This window comes from Gracilinanus agilis, chromosome 1 (genome assembly GCF_016433145.1).
Source record: "Gracilinanus agilis isolate LMUSP501 chromosome 1, AgileGrace, whole genome shotgun sequence".
Lineage (NCBI taxonomy): Eukaryota > Metazoa > Chordata > Mammalia > Didelphimorphia > Didelphidae > Gracilinanus > Gracilinanus agilis.
Window position 1 is genome coordinate 453192282 of NC_058130.1, and position 17216 is coordinate 453209497.

At 32.8% G+C, this 17216-nt stretch overlaps 1 protein-coding gene across 1 annotated transcript in view; it reads right to left on the minus strand.

The window, feature by feature from the left end:
* CDH18 (cadherin 18) overlaps positions 1-17216 on the minus strand; it is a 434071-nt gene that overhangs the window by 329698 nt on the left and 87157 nt on the right. The window contains exon 2 of the mRNA XM_044657893.1: positions 10746-11040. Coding sequence (XP_044513828.1) covers positions 10746-11040 — 295 coding nt within the window. The remainder of the gene's footprint in view (positions 1-10745; positions 11041-17216) is intronic.

The following is a 17216-nucleotide window of genomic DNA, read 5'->3' on the forward strand; positions in this document are numbered from 1 at the left end:
CCGTTTTAAAATTTAAAATAATATTTAAAATAAGCTGCAGAAAGAAGTAGAAAACAGTCCCAACACCTTTGCCAAGAAAACCTCACATGAAGCCATAAGATAATGAAGACAAATGAATAACAAATAATCATTTTTAAAGAAATTAGATATTATTAGCATCAGAGGTGAGAAGGAAATGAATTCCAAGTATGAAAGATGGACAATGCAAAGGATCAAAATATAAGACCTATTTCCTAGGTATGTTTGGATCAAATGTGATAATATTTATAAAACACTTAGCAGAATGCCTGATAAACAATAGGCACCTAATAAATATTCATTTCCTTCCTTCCTTCTTTCTGGTTTCTTCCCTATACACTGAGTTATTCCATGTTCCTCTAAATTCTTCACATTTGTTTTTTATTAGAAATGCATGACATTAATATCCCACACAGCTATGCAACCATTCTGTTTCCTTGTTTTTAGTAAGCCCAGAAATGGTAATTTGAATATATTATTATCGAAAGGATATCAATAGGATATGTTCTTAGTAGTGTGATGACAAGATAAAAGATGTGAATGATTTAGTAATATTTTTACATAATTCCAAATATTTTCCTGAATATTTGCCACAAATTTCAATTTTATTGATTAAAATTTTTAGTGTAACTATCTTCCCAAAGACTCTTCAGTAATAGCTATGTCTATTTTGTAATATATATAAATTTTCTATGCATGCTAACATGAAAGGAATCTATCAATGTTGTTCTTTAATTCAATGACATTTCAGTTTTTCTCTGTTTTTGATAAGTGAATAAGAATAATGTATATGACATATTTTAATAATGGCCAATGAAGCCAGATGAAATAGGGATGTATATGAATATTGCTTATAAAACAACATATTTCACTTGAGGTATAAATAATAGAAATAGTGGGTTTCATTTTCAGCCAGAGTATAGATGTAAATTAATAAAATTATGTAATAAGGAATTTCATGAAATAACCTCATCTAGAGTTAATTATTACTGTGATCATACAAGGTAAAAGTTGAACTGTAACTGAAGAAATTCATGATAAATTTTTAAAAAAGAACAGAAAAATTTAATACAGTTGTGTTGCTGAAAGGGGAGAGGGTGAAATATTATTAAGACAGACACTTTGGGCTCTCACATTTCCTTGATGATAATGTTATATATTTTTAATAGCACTGGAATATAGCTGGTGATATGACACTTATATTGCATATTCCATCTGAAAATGACAATGTACTTTACAGAAAAAAATCTCATTCTCCTTCTATATCTGTAGTGCAATGTATTTGCCAGAAACTGCTGACTATAAAAGCAGGGATATGCCCTTCTCCAGATGATTATGGAGCTTTCTCTGCCTTCATAATCAACATGGGTTCATGAGTTGATAGTATTAATAAAACTATTCATTCTCAATTTGTATTTCAATGTTCCAAAAACCTTAAAACTTTAATCAAATTAAGCTGAATCCAAATTAAAGGAATAAGTTGCATATAATAACTGATGGCAGTTTATATGAATTATTAATGTAATATAATATTATGATGCACATAAAATAACAGAATAATATTGTTTCATTAATAGAAAGTTTGAAAATATGAGTAAAGGCTCAAACATGTTTTATTTACATTTGAAATCTATATACGTATATATACATATATAAAAATTCTCTTTCCATTTATATTTGAGCACTCTGTTACATTATCTCAAATGTAGACACACAATATCAACATGACTATCTATCATAGTGTCTCAAATATATTGACTTTTTCTCACGAATTAAAAAAATTGAGCCCAGACACATTGTAGAGCCTTTGAAATGATGCCTATAGACACTTAAAATGATTTGATTTAACTATATAACATTAAACCAAGCAAATGAAGAAATTTAATGATAGTATACAATTGAATGCACAAGCTATAAATTAGTAATTCCATCAATAATTATTTGTTAAATACCTTCTAAGTCTTAGGAACTCTACTAAGTACTGAGAATACAAAGACAGTCTACTCTCAAGGAGATCACAATCTAATAAGGGACATAAAATTCAAACACTTATGTACAAAGAATCTATATATTGGATAAAAAGAGAATTAATAAGGGGGAAGCACTAGAATTAAAGAGAATCAGGAAAAACATCCCTCAGAAGGTGGGATAAAAGCTGAGAATTGGAGAAAGGCAGGACAAAGGAAAATAGTTAAAATCTCGAAAATCAAGGTATAGAGCATTTTTTTTAAAAGCAAGGAGGTCAATTTCAATAGATCATAGAGTATGGGAGAGACAGTATAAGAGGAAAGAACTGGAAGAGAATTATGAAAAATTTGGGGGAGGGACTAGTTTTGAATGACTGAATGCCAAAGAGAAGGTATTCTATTTGATCCTGGAAAGAACACAAAGTTTATTAAGTAAGGGAGGAACACAATTGATTAGGCATGCACTTTCCATAGATTACTTTCTCAGCTGAATGGAGAAAGACCAAACAGCAAGTTATTCTCAAAGTACAGGTGTAAGATGAAGAGAATCTCTACCAGGTGGTGGCAATGTCAAAAGAGAGAAGAATTCATATTCCAAAGCTGGTACAAAACTAGGATCGACAGCAATAGCTCAGATATGTGTTGGTGAGAGAAAGTTAAGAGTGGAGAATGATGCCTGGGTTACAAGCCAGGTTGACTGAAAAGATAGGGGTACCCTCAAAGGAAGTTAAGGAGAAGAGATGTTAGTGGAAAGTTCTTGAATATATGGAATTAAAGATATACATAATATATCCAATTGGAACTGTTCAATTAGCAGTTGAAGATGCAAGACTGGAGATCACTAGAGAAGTTAGGACTCGATAAGTATATATGTGAATAATCCATACAGAAACAATAATTGAATACAGAGAAACCAGTAAGATCACCAACTGGAAAATTAAAGGGTGCAAAGAGAAGAGGACCTAGGACAGAAGCCTGTCACATATGCAAAGAGTTTCAAAGGCTACAGAGAGGTTAGTAGGGATAAGTACAGAGAAAATATATTGAAATTTATCAAAGCTCAAAGTATTCCCTAATTAACAAATGGTTAATTTGATATGTGACTAGGAAATTCTCAGAAAAAGAAATTAAGACTATCTTTAGTTAAATGAAAAATTGTTCCAAATCACTATTAATTTGAGAAATACAACAAAACAAAACAAAAACTCTCAGTTACCACCTCACCAGAAAGACTAATATGACAAAAAAAGAAAATGATAAACGTTGAAGGGAATGAAGTAAAAAAAAAAGGGGCGGGCACTAATACACTGTTGATGGAGCTGTAAACTGATACTACCATTCTAGAGAATAATTTGGAATAGCATTAAAAGGACCATTAAATTGTGCATACCCTTTGATCCAGGAATACCACTGCTAAGTCTGTAACAACTGGAAACTGAAAAGATGGCCATGAATTGGGGAATGGCTGAATAAGTTGTGGTATATATTTGTATTGGAATACTATTGTGCTCTAAGAAGTGACAGACAAGATGCACACACACACACACACACACACACACACACACACACACACACACAAGACTGAAAAAACTTAAGTGAAGTGATACAGATTGAAGTGAGCAGAACCAGGAGAATGTTATTCACAGTAAAAGCAATAATGTATAATGATCTACTGTGAATGACTTTACTATTACTTAAAGGTCCAGGATAACTCCAAGAGATGAAAAAAGGATATTAACTGCCTAGGAAGAAAATGAAAATGATGGAGTCTGAATGAAACATATCATTCTTCACTTCCTTTCTTCCATAATTTTTTCTAGCGTATGGGTTTTCTTTAACAACATGATGACAATATGCTGCATGATAACACATGTACAACCTATACCATGTTACTTCCTGTTCTAGCGAGGGTTGAAGCGTGGAAGGGAGGAAGAAACATGGATCCCAAAGTGTTAGAAAATGACTACTAAAATTTGTATTGACGTAAAAAATAATAAAAAAATGATATTGATCTCATATACTAGTATATGAACAAGAGGAAGAAAATGGGATGGAATCCTTAAGGGGAATTTTAAAAATGTTTTGAAGTCCTTTAACATCTTTTTTTCATAATTTCTTCAGCACAACCCCTAACAAGGTTGTCATAAGGAACATGTTTATAACGTGACTAACTAGCAGAGATAGGTGCTATATAAATGCTCCCTATTTAGTTAATTTTATCCCAGAAAGGAAGGCATTAGTAGCTGGAGGAAAATAGGAAAGACCTTACAAAAAATGTGGTAAGTGAGCTATCTTGAAGGAGGCAGGGAAATTACTAGGAAGTAGTTAAGAAATTAGAATCAATCTCATTAGTTCCCTTCTTTGCTTCAAATGACTGAGTGAAATTACAATGGAAGTGTCTCTATATTCAAGACTTGTCACTACAAAGTAATCCTTTAAAAAACAAGAGCAAACTAATAAAAATTCTGATGACTACATTCAGTTCTAAGGTTAAGACAATTCTGATTCTAACCTACTCAGCTATTAGCTTAAAATCAAGAAAAGTGAAAGGTATTGATGGATATAGATAACTATTTAAATTAATTACCAATTTTCACAACAATGAAGAAAATTATTATTTTTAAACGTTTATATTACTATACTCATTTATTTAGGGGGAAGTGAATGACATAATAAAGTTCATGTTTCTGGGGGCAGCTGGGTAGCTCAGTGGATTGAGAGTCAGGCTAGAGACAGGAGGTCCTAGGTTCAAATCCGGCCTCAGACACTTCCCAGCTGTGTGACCCTGGGCAAGTCACTTGACCCCTATTGCCTACCCTTACCACTCTTCCACCTATAAGTCAATACACAGAAGTTAAAGGGTTTAAAAAAAATTTAAAAAAAAAAGTTCATGTTTCTGCTACAAGAAAAATCTTCGAAAAGGTTTACTGAGAAAAAAAAAAGGAAGATTTTCTACCCTGGCAAAGCAAAACTTTGCAAAATTACTAACAAATTACAAATAGAAGCTGATCTGTTTGATAAAATGTCAGAACTAAAGGATGACTTTGAATCTATATGTTCTGCCTGAAAGAAAAAGGATTTCCTATATGAATGATTCATTAACATTAATGAAAATGAGATTGTCTGTATATACTCATTATTGACAAACTCTTTACCAGATATACATTCATGTTAAATTAAGTGCCAGACTGAAAACCCAAACTATTCACTGAAGAGGTTTACTCTATTGATCTGCTTGGCTTTCATCCCTTTGGGGCCCTACAGATTTTATAATGGAGGCTATTTAAAGCCCACCTTTATTTAGTTCAAATATGGTTCTATTTAGGTCTGGCCTAGACTCTGAGGCTAATCCTCTGTATAGGCAAAGAACATCAATTTAGTTAAAATAATAATGATTAACATTTATATTGTGCTTTAAATTTGAAAAAAGTTTTAAAATAATCATTTCCTTTTATCCTTCTAACTATATCCTGGGAAGTCAGTGATATTATTATAGCCATTTTGCAAATATAAAGAAAGTGAGGTAGGCAGAGATATTAAATGATTTCCCAAAGTTCATTTATCCATTCATATAGCTAGTAAGTGTCAGAGACCAGATTTGTACTCAACTCTTTCTGATTCCAAGTCCCCTGTGCCACTTTATTGCATTTGATAAACCAGTATGCAGTCATCATAAAATCAGTCTTTTAGTGGGTCCTGTCCTGTCCTGTCCTTGGTTACACTTGCCTGAAGTGAAAGAGATATAAGTGGATAATAAGTGGAGGTAAAAATATCATTTAATAGGAAAAACTGATAACTGTCAGGCAATTGGCATAACCAATTATCGGTTTATTAATTAATTGGCATAAAATAGGGACTATGTATTGGGATGAGAATTTCTTTTACAAAAACTAAAAGGGCAGCATAGAGTCATTATAACACCATTACTAAATTACAGTATATTGTTTCAATTTTTGAGACTTGAAGAGTTAGAGGGGTTAGTGCTGGTGAGGACTGAGGGCACCTCTTTATGAGACCAGGGTAAAGGGGGAGATAGCAGCAGAAGGCACATGAGTTATATAAAACAAGGAAAAGATAAGAATGACTTCATTTTTTTTTTAAAAACGTGAGGCAAGGTTCTCAAGTGAGAGGATAGGGTAAGAAAAATCCTTAGGATTCTTGGGGGCGGTTGAAAAGGTTTGATTTGGGAAAGAGGAGATTGGCCTAGTGCAGTGATGGGCAAACTATGGCCCAGGGGCCAGATGAAGCCCCCTGAAATGTTCTATGGGCCACATGACATTATTCCTAATCAGATGAATACAATGAGTAGGATACAATACAATGAAACTTCCAAAGAGTTGCCTTAGAAACAGACTGACAGATGAGCATTTCCTTTCCTTTGGTTCTGTTTTTAAAAAGTTTACCTATTACTGGTGGATTTATCAGGGAAGAGCCTAGCAATAGCAAGGGCTCAGCTGAGCTTGTTCAGCGGATTTGTAGTGGACTCATTCATAATGATTATAATTTTTTTCCATTTTTTTTTTCAGCAGAGAAGTTGGCAGATGGTAGGAGAGATGTAAGACTCAGACTTGGCAGGGTGTAATCAGTGAAGTAATGAAAGATTCAAAAAAAGAGGATAATATAGAATTGGAGTGTTTCATCAAGGGGTCAAGGCAGGAAAAAAGAAGAGAAAGCCTTATGCAAGGGAGAAAGCTTAGGAGAGAAATGAGGGATCAAATGATGTAAAGTCAGTATGAATGAACATCAAAGTTTGGTAAGGAAAAGGAAAAGCAGGGAAAGAGGTACTATACTCTCTAGGAATTTGGAGACTACCATCTCTCCTTCCTTTCTGCTGAAGTAACACATTGTGTGCTGACGTTTCCATATTGCTACAGTGTCAGGCGTTTTCATCATTCCCAGTAATGTCTAGCTTATTAATACAAAGTCTCCACACTCCTGTAGACTCTGGCTGGTCCTCATCTCTGAAAGAGAGCTATTTCAAGACCAAGCAACCTCTGTTTCCAATTCCCTGTCTGTGGTCATGGGCCTCATTATACCAGTGTTTTGAGGTTTTCCAGATTAAACTTGGAGACAGGACCAAGCCACAAGAATCAGACACGCAATTTTCCATTTCTGGGGAAAATGGGAGGAGGTGAAATGGCTTGCTTGGAGTACAAACTTTAGGATTAAGGGCTCCTAATGTTTTAGTAATGCATGTAATTAAGTACATTTCTTTTGATAACATAGTACCAATATAAATTTTGAGAAATTTATCAACTTCAATTATCAAAGAAGTGAGGAATTGTCTGCATGTACCAATGACAGTATCTGACCTTAAGAATAATAAAGAATACATTTGTAGTCAGATTGGGATACAATCAATAAGAAGGAAGGAGAAAAAGTTCAACTAGATTTTTAAAGATAGTTTGAGAATTTTAACTTTTAAAATATGATGTGTTTTATTTTAACTCCAAATGGATAGCATGGTTCTTTGGGGTCATTAGCTAAATATTTACATTGTATTTCTCTGTCTCTCTCTCTGTATATATATATATATATATATATATATATATATATATATACACACACATATATACACTTATATATTTAATTTTTATTTTTATTAAACTTTTTAATGAAATATTTTTATAATTTGTATAACTATATATATATAACTATATATATATATATATATATATATATATAAACATCCAAAATTTTTAGTTAATAGAGTATTTGGATTAATCAACTATTGTAAAGAGAATAATTATAAATATGTTGTCTCTCATCAAGAAAAATCACATGAATTTAAAGCTGTACTAAAAGAGCTTATTGTTTTTCTTGCATTTTAAAGCACCTCCTGATCTTCCAATGTCCCAAGATCATATTGTGAATATCAATTTAGTGTCTGCTATGTGAAACAGTTCTTGCTCTATATTCTCCTTTATGTTAATATATATAATTATATATATATATATATATATATAAACACACACACATATATATGCTTTATATTCGGTCAAAGAAGAAAACAGGTATACATATAATTGTATGATATGTATACATTATTTATACATTATATATGTAATATATATGTAATACATTATATATAAACAAAACATACAAAAAATGGTGGACAGGGTAATTTTTTTAGAAGAAAGGTATTGGCATCTAGGGGAATTAGGAAAGATTTCAGTTAGAAGCTAGCCTTGGATCTAAATTTGATGGAAACTAGGGCTTAACTTGCACCAAAATTAAAATTAAATGCATGAGAACTGATGAGTTCGCTTAGAGTGAATTAGCTAGAATTCTTAACCCAAGGTCCACAAACAGCATCTCATCCCCAAATACTCATCTAAAAAGTCTCTGGATAGATTTCATGGGGTTTGTCTACTACATATGTGTGTGTATAGACACACACACACACACATATATATATATATTATATTTACACACAATATACATATATATATATATATTTGGTTTCCATTTTAATCTTAATCATTTTATATTATACCTTCAAAAACATTATACTGAAGAAGTGTACATAGGTTTTGTAAAAATGCCAAAGAAATTCATGACCAAAAATAAAATAAAATAAGTGAGAGTAGAGGATCCAATAGAGTAATTAATTCATGGTTTCAGAGACTGACACAAATGAATATCCAGAAAACTGTGTTTTCTGAAGTAGTGGAAAATAAAGTTGGAAATATATAATTGGTTGAGATTAGGGAAGATCCTGAAAATGAAGTAAAAAGATTATGCTTGATCTAATAGGAAAAAAAAAAACAATCACTGAAGGATTTATGCTTAACAATGGAATGATTAAAAAAAAAAGTTTAAGATGGATTAGTCTAATTTTCTGAGTAAAATTATGTACCCTTTTAATGGTTTAAAAAAGGTCTATTTTATGAATATCCCTACATATCCACTTTGGTTACATTTTATTCAAAGCATAATTATTGTGAATTTTCATATTCATTTTGTTGAGTATATGAGAATGGAGGCAAGGGATGAAATTCTTGGAGGGGGCACGGAATCTTGGAAGAGGAGCAGGAGACCAAAAGACAGTTGGAAGAGCAGAGACTTCTGGGAAGGAATTTCCTGAGAAGGGGCTTTTGGAGGGGAGACAGAGAAAACGAGCTCTGAACTACCTGAAGACATCTTTGAAGCTTACCTGACCTATTGAGAAGATCTGCTACCATTGTTTCACTGACATCTTGATATTTCCCGATCCCCAAGTTGTGCCAATCAGTGTTTGGGGGTTTCTGGACTCCATCAGGGAGCAGATCCCCAACCCCTCTTTCATTGAACCTTGTCTTACAGTGACCCTTAACTAATATAAACATACTGATTAGGAATATAGGCATAGACTAGCGGGAAGGGCAGGTGAAGCTTTATGTTGAGACAGAATTGGTCTCCATAAGGTGACAGACTTAGAAGGGGTTAAACCTTAGGGTCCCCTACACCTACTGTCCTCCATTATTTACCCTCACCCTCATCCTTTATCTTGTTATCTTCAATAAACATTAGAAAAGTCAGATCGCATTTAGGTTTACTTGAGAGTCCGTGAAGGGAAGGAATGCTGCAGCTTTTCAGGCAGAAATCCATCTTTAAGCCTGACCCCACGTGGTGCAGATGGGGGAGGCTTATATAAGCCCCAGTTCAGAACAACGATGAATCGGGTCTCGATGTACCCCACTTTGTGGGGAAGCCTTCCCTCCACTGCTCGAGGGGCAGCGTGTCTTTCCTTGGCTTCCCCAATTTCCAAAGAGACCTCCCCAGTTTCACAGTATTAGTGGCCAACAGTGAGTGAGGAGGGATTGCTACACAGATCCCACCTTAGTTTCTTGTCTTAACCTCCTCCTCATTAGTCATCCTAATACAAGTACCATACTAACGATCTATTAACTGAAACTTTGTTTTTGAGATGTTCAAGTTTACAACTCTTTTGGAAGATCAGGGAAAAAAAATGAACAGAAGAAAGATATGTAAAAGGAATTTCACCTGATGAAATAAAATTTAAAAATTAGTTTCTAACATTGAAGGAGGAATGGAGAGCCAGACAGTCAGAGACACAGAAACTGAAAGACAGAGAGACAAAGCAGAGAAAAACAGAAAAACAAAAAGTCACATACACAGAAAGAGACGGTCAAGAGTTAGAGACAATGAGAGAAAGGCCAAGACTTACAGACAACATGTATAATAAAAACTGGGAGTGGATATGAAACATATGATAATTTTAGTGAAAAGATGAATATGTTATTATATCTTAGATTGTGATATAACAATTGACAATCAAATAAAAACAAATGATAAATGCCTAATTTGAAATGTTCAAATAGTAGATTTTCCCTTTTCTTTTTCTGGAAAAATAATATCAGTCTTTTAAAGAAAAAGAAAAAAAAATGATGGTCTCTCTTTTTGTTATTTAAGTGTGTTCTCCACATTTTATACAAATTATTTCTACATTCAAAGGCATTCGAAAATATGCAAAGTATGTAGATGTTTGAAAATTGAAGATTTTTAAAAGTTTCTCTAACCAAATTCACATTTTCCTATCAAAAATGTGTCACATCTAGTACAGTGGGAACACTATCTGTTTATGATAATCTTTAGAATTGGATATGTAGTTTAAAAATGAGTTCAAGCTTTTGCTCCTAATGTAATTTTTTTCTCATAATCTTAAATACATGTGAAAAAAAAACATTTATGGTCTTATTATGTATTTCTTGATATATTAAGAGTAAATTTCTTACAGAGAAATATAATTTTTCTTACCCATATCAGACATTTCTGGCACAGTTACGATGTATGGTCCATCTGTAAATTTGGGTGCATTGTCATTGATGTCTTGTACTTTGATAATGAATTCAGACTCGGGTTCAAGAGGCTTGTTTGTCCTTCTGTCAATTGCCTGGGCATGCAGGACATAGTGGGTCTTCTGCTCTCGATCTAGACTTTTGGTTGAATGAATATCTCCTGTGGTGTCATCAATGATAAATATTGTCCCAGCCCCTTCTCCAGTAAGGATGTATTTGACTGATCCATCACCTTTGTCAGAATTGGAGTGTAGCTGTAAAAGATATGATATAATGTAATATATACTGATATCACATGATTCTACGCTGTAATATAAGTATAATTTTTAAAAATTAATATAAAAATTCTTCAATTCCCATTTTCCATAATGGTTTGACTTCAGTAAAATTGATTTTCCTTTTGATTTTTTAAGAAACTCAGTTATTGGTTAAGAAAATCAATGGTGAAAGCATACTCTTAAAATTTTTTATTTTCTAAGTTACTTGAACAAATAATTTTTATAATCTGTATATGTTTGAATTCAATATGTTAATAAAACTCTTTTTTTTAACTAACGTACTTCATTGTGCTATAAAGTTTCAGGACCAAAATTTAATCCACAAAAATGTTCACATTGTGTCATAGCCAACATTACACTATATCATTCCTTTCTTGGAAGAATCATTTTATTGTATTGTTCTGATGCCATTAGATCCCAAATCCAGTTGTTCACTTCATTTGTGTCCAACTTTTGATTACCCTAATTGAGGTTTTCTTGTCAAAGGTCCTGGAATGCTTTGCCACTTTTTTTCACCAGCTGTCTTTGTAGATGTGGAAACTAAGACAAAAAGAATAAAGTCCAGGCTCAAACACCTAGCAAGTGTCTAAAACTGAATCTGAACTCTGGTCTGACTCCAGACCCAGTGCCCTATCCACAGTGCAACCTCATCTTCAAGATTCCAAGTCCATTTCAACATTTACAACACAAGGGAAAAAAGAGAGAGAGAACTGAAACTTCCTTCAACAACTAAAATGTTTTCTGTTATTATATCGATAGCAACAGAAACTATATTTCTCTTCAACTGTTATCCTAGGCAGAAAACTATAAAAAATTTTTTTACCTATCTTAAAGAATCTTGAAAGCTCTATTTTAGCAGCTAATACACCTGGGACTTAGGGATGATCAAGTACACTATCAAGTGCTTGTCATTCTTGATTTAAAGGAAAGCTCTAATAGCCATATAGGAGAAGATATAACTTCAGAGTTACAGATATAGACTAAAACAGATAAAGCCTAAGTTACGAATAGTCTTTGAGTAACTGATCCAGAGCTCAGGTTGCTATTGAGGTAAGGCTAGAAGTTTGGAACTTCTTTGAGATGAATCTAGTAGCTGCTAAATTGTCACTTCTGATAAGGCCATAAATGTACTGCAGAAAACAAAATCACTATGAAAACAAAAAAACAAAAACAAACCTCTAGATCTCAGCCAAAAAAGAAGACAAAGAAGAAAGAAAAGAAATATAATTACTTAGGAGTTCAAAATATAAGCCAGCAAATTGGTAGGCTTTTAAGATTCAACCCAAAATTTTGATAAAAGTAGATTTTCATAACAAATGTTTTACTTTTTTCTATATATCCTTAGGAAGATAGAGAGATGGAAGAGATAGTCATCTTTGAAGTTGGAAAAATTCCTAGGAGAAAAACTCTCTGTACTACTTTTGCATTTCACTTTTCCATACAGTGTTCCTCTAAGTTTAAGAACAGAAAGTAAGTTCTTTTTTAGGATAGGAACATGTTTCTTTTTGCTTGAACTCGTAATTCTAGCACTTAGTATCATTTTTGGTAAGTTAGCAAGCATTTAATAAATGCTTCATCTAACTATCTTAATTTTGCAAGAATTGTATTAAGGGGCTTATTTCAAGCAAATATTAACAAAATATAACAAGTCACAACTCTTTATGAACTGTTTACAATCTGCCTTAGTGGAGGAAGTTTCTCCACAAAGTTGCCCATACTGATGTGATGAAATAATAGGTTAAAAAAAATCTAAACAAAATAAGTGTTCTTTCTTTAAAATTCGTATCTGTGTATGTGTGAAGAAATCAATATTAAACTTAAAAAAATTTTATGATGTTATTGTGAATAAGGTGATATAGAATGCTTCAACTGAAATGATATGAGACTGAGAATATACATTGATTAACTGAATCAAAAGATTATGAAATTCTTCTTACCTTTCTTATTTAAGGACTTATTCAATATATCTCATTTTGTTTTTGTCTTTTTGGTCCATGGTATTCTTTTCATATTTAAGTTTGTAGTAAGACTATGATTATAACATTTAGTTCACTTGAAAGTTCAATCAACTAACTGTTGATTTTTTTATAAAGGTAAGACCTTTAACATGCCAAATCAATTTTGCATTGAGAGTTTTAAAAATTTATTGTAAAGTCCATACAGTTTTAAGAGATAGTTGAAAAGAAAAAAAAGGAAATGGAAAATTAGTATTTTTATGGAGCAGAAATCAAACAACCTTCATTTGAATTCTTTGTCTTATATTTTCACCAGCAGAACTGAAGGACCAAGATATAATATTCATGAAATTCTGACAGGAATAACATTCCAGCATAAACAAATTGCAAGTCCTGCTAAATGTTAATTTCAAATTGTTGAAGTAGCTGTTACTTGAGTGGTAGAAAATAGTTGCCATATTATTGAAAGCAAAAAGAAAATGAGTCAGATCATGTTAACAAAACTTCAAAATTTATTTTCAAATGTCTTACTCACATTTTAACTACAGAGAAGAGAGAAAAGAGAGGAAACTAAGGACACTAAAGAAACATTTCTTTTCCAATTTCATCATCTCCAAAGGGGTTTTTGGATTGTGGAGCTGCTTTTCTTATGGTGATTGACAACATTAAAGCAAAAGAGTCAGCAATTTTTCAAAAACTGTCTGTAAGAGAATGACCTCTTTTCCACTATTTCCACCCACCAACTTTTCCAACGACCTTAGAGCCATGACACTTCATTTATGGAAGAAATATTTGCAAAATCTGCCCTAACTGGCCAGAAAATTATTTAACCTATCAATCAGAGGTGAGCCCGTTAAATTGTATGAGAAACCATACTAACATTTATTCCTGATAGTAAAGTTTAATTTTAATGTTTTTTTAAAATAATAAATGAAAAGGATAATCAGAAATAGTTCTGTCTTTCTTCAAATAATCTCTCTCTAATCTGTATCTTCAAAAAATCTTCCCCAAATTTTTAAGCTGGAGGGAAGGAAGGAGGGATATATTTTCATTGGTCACTAGACAGAGATCATATTTAGAGCCTCAATAGATAAATTAGTTTATAGATAGACCAAAAAAGAGTAATTAGTAACCCTTTGGGTCTTTTCCCACTATACTTCTACAGTAATTATGAAAATGAAAGAGCAGGACAGAGAAACTGAGGTTATTTTATGTTTTTATCTGTTTCCTGGGTTGCTTTGGCAAAACAATTCACTCTTTTCTGGTTAATCTTCTATGTCTGATCGCCTTGTTATTTAGTTAGGCTGGTTTAAGGATAACAAATCTAGTTGGTCCCCACAGTTGAACTGAACTAAATGTCTTCCTACCTTGGCAGGCTTTTCAAGATTATCCCACAGACTACAGGGTCAGAATGACTTTTACAGAACAGTCTAAAATCTTTTAAGTGACTTGTTTCTGCAATCTTCTGGGCTGGCTGGTATAGTGGTTACAAAGAAAAGACCAGATTCTAAATCTATGATCCTTATCTTTTTGAGTCCTACATTCTAGTACAATAATACGTAATACAGAAGTAAGTGTCATTCAGTTGTAATGTTTCAATATTAAGCATTATTATAATTATTATTATATATTAATAAGCAAAATTAAGTCAGTACAGCAAGAAAACAATCCTGTTCCAGTAAAGCTAGTATTTAAAGTTGCAAATCACATTATAACTTTTAAACTTCATAAATATCATGTATTTTGATGCTTCCGAAAGCCATGTAGGTACTCCCATTTTAGAGACAAGGAAGAGGTTAAGTGGCTTGCCCATGGTCACATAAAAAATAAGTATAAGAATGAACTTGAAGTCAGGTCTTCTTGATCCAGGTATATTATTGCTCTATCTACTACTTCACCTAATTGCCTGCCACTGTCTTACTATCCTTACTCTGATATACTCAACATGGTCTACCTTTGGATTTGATAAAGTGACCACCAAGTGAATATAATTTAGTATGATCATATGTTATTAGTTTTTTGTTTTTATTGGTTCCTTTTCAGGATATGGTTATTTTCCAAATGAAACTGCATTCTCCTTAAGTGCAGTAATACATCTTTCATAGTTCTTTTCTATTTAATAATATTTTATTTCCCCCCAAATATAGGTATAAACCATTTTAATATATATTTATAAATTCTGAGCTCCAAAATCTCTCCCTCCTTCTCCTACTCCCTCCTTGAAATGGTCAACAATCTTGCATGTAGGATTTGATAAATAGTTGAAAGAAAAAAAAAAATAATGAATGGTGACAGTGGTATAGGCAATGGATAGGGCATCTCAGATCCAATAGCTAGAGTGCATTAGCAAGAAAAATGTATTATCTCATCACATAGGCATCATTGAGATACAGAGCAAAAAAGCATTGATAATGTGAACACAGGATTGAATTCAAAAGTGAGCTAATAATACTAGGATACTGGGCTATCTAGGAATGGTGGGACATTGAATTAATGTTTCCTCCCACCTCACAAACTAAGAAAGTGGTTAATCTCACATTGTGGATAATTACTTATCATTTGAGGTCAGCTAGGTGACTCAGTGGATTGAGAAGCCAGGCTCAGAGATGGGAGGTCCTTTGTTCACATCTGGTTTCAGACTTCCTAGATGTGTGACCCTGGGCAAGTCTATAACTCCCAATTACCTAGCTTTAAGTGCTCTTCTGATTAAGAACCAATACACAGTATTGATTCTAAGATGGAAGGTTAAGTGTTTTGTTTTGTTTTTGTAAATATCATTTCATCTCAGGCATTTGTGTTTATACTTGTATTAAAAATATTTCAACAGATAATTTCTTTAAGATAGATATAATGTTCTGGAGAGCAGAGGGAGTGGTAAAACAATTTGGGAAGAAATCACTGGGAGGAAATAAAAACAAAATCATAGAACCTCATGGTTACAAGATACATCAAAGGTGTTGGATTTCAGGTGTTTAGAGCCAAACAGAATATATAGCAGAAAAGGTAGTTTAACTCTACCATTTTATCTCTCTGTAAACTGAGGAAACTGAAGCCCAGACAGGGTAAGTAATGTTCACATTCAATAAGTGACAGCAGTGTTACTTGAACCTTTCTTCTACTTGAAGAAGGAATTCCCTCTGTAATAATCTGCAAAGGGCTCATTAAACCTCTTAATTGAAGAACTCCTAAAATGAGGAAATTCACTACCTTTTAATACAGACCATTCCACTTTTAGAGTTTGTAAAAGTTTCTTCTTTTTAAGTTAAAATCTGCCTCTCTATTAACTCTTAGCTGCTAATAGTTCTGCTCTCCTACCCACCACAACCCTGACAACTACAAGAAAAGCAAAATTAGTCTAATCCCTTTATTATCATTTTATATTATCCTTTCGAAACTTTTTATGTTTTCAATATTTTGTTATGGGAGGGAAGATATTATTTTGACTTAAACCAGCATTGAACAAATTCCTAGTATGTTTGATTCTGTGGTTAGGCTAGTTAATCTGTCTGGGCAAAAAAGAGAAAAAAAAGGAAAGGGAAGGGAAGAAAAAGAGAAGAGACAGAAAAAAAAGAAAGAAAAGAAAAAAGAAAAGAAAAAGAGAGTGAAGGAGAGGAGGACAAAAGAAAACATAATCATCACTGATGTAAAACAAACTCTTCCATAGCATCATTTGGTAAATTCTTTCTTCCCCAGATTGAAGTGAGAACATAATGTCCTAAAAGTTAACTCATCTCACATAAATTCACATCATAAAAGTCAGGCATCAATCCAAATTACATGAAAAAAGAAATGTATAGATTTATAACTTTCACTCCATAGTGGGGTTCTTTTTAGTGTTATGCTCTATGCCCAGGAAAATGTATGTTTAAGGCACGTTAGGGCCAGGAAATGGTGTTGGGGAAATATTTTTTTAAAGCTGATTTTGGTCATTGACTTCTGGCAAGTTCAAGGAAAAAACACATGCTGACTTTTTGAAATCTGCCTCATCACTGCCCTATCACAATCTACAGATTTAAAAACCTATTTCTTAGATAGGAAACTTAGGTTCACAAATCTTTCAGTGAAGCCAGAATTAAAGACAGAATTATTATGTTGCCCTTGCTGCCTATGTTCTCCTTCTACCTACAATTTAAACCCCAGTTGCATAAGGAAGCTTTCCTAGTTCGTGATAGAGTAAGTGGGATGCCTAGTGTATTC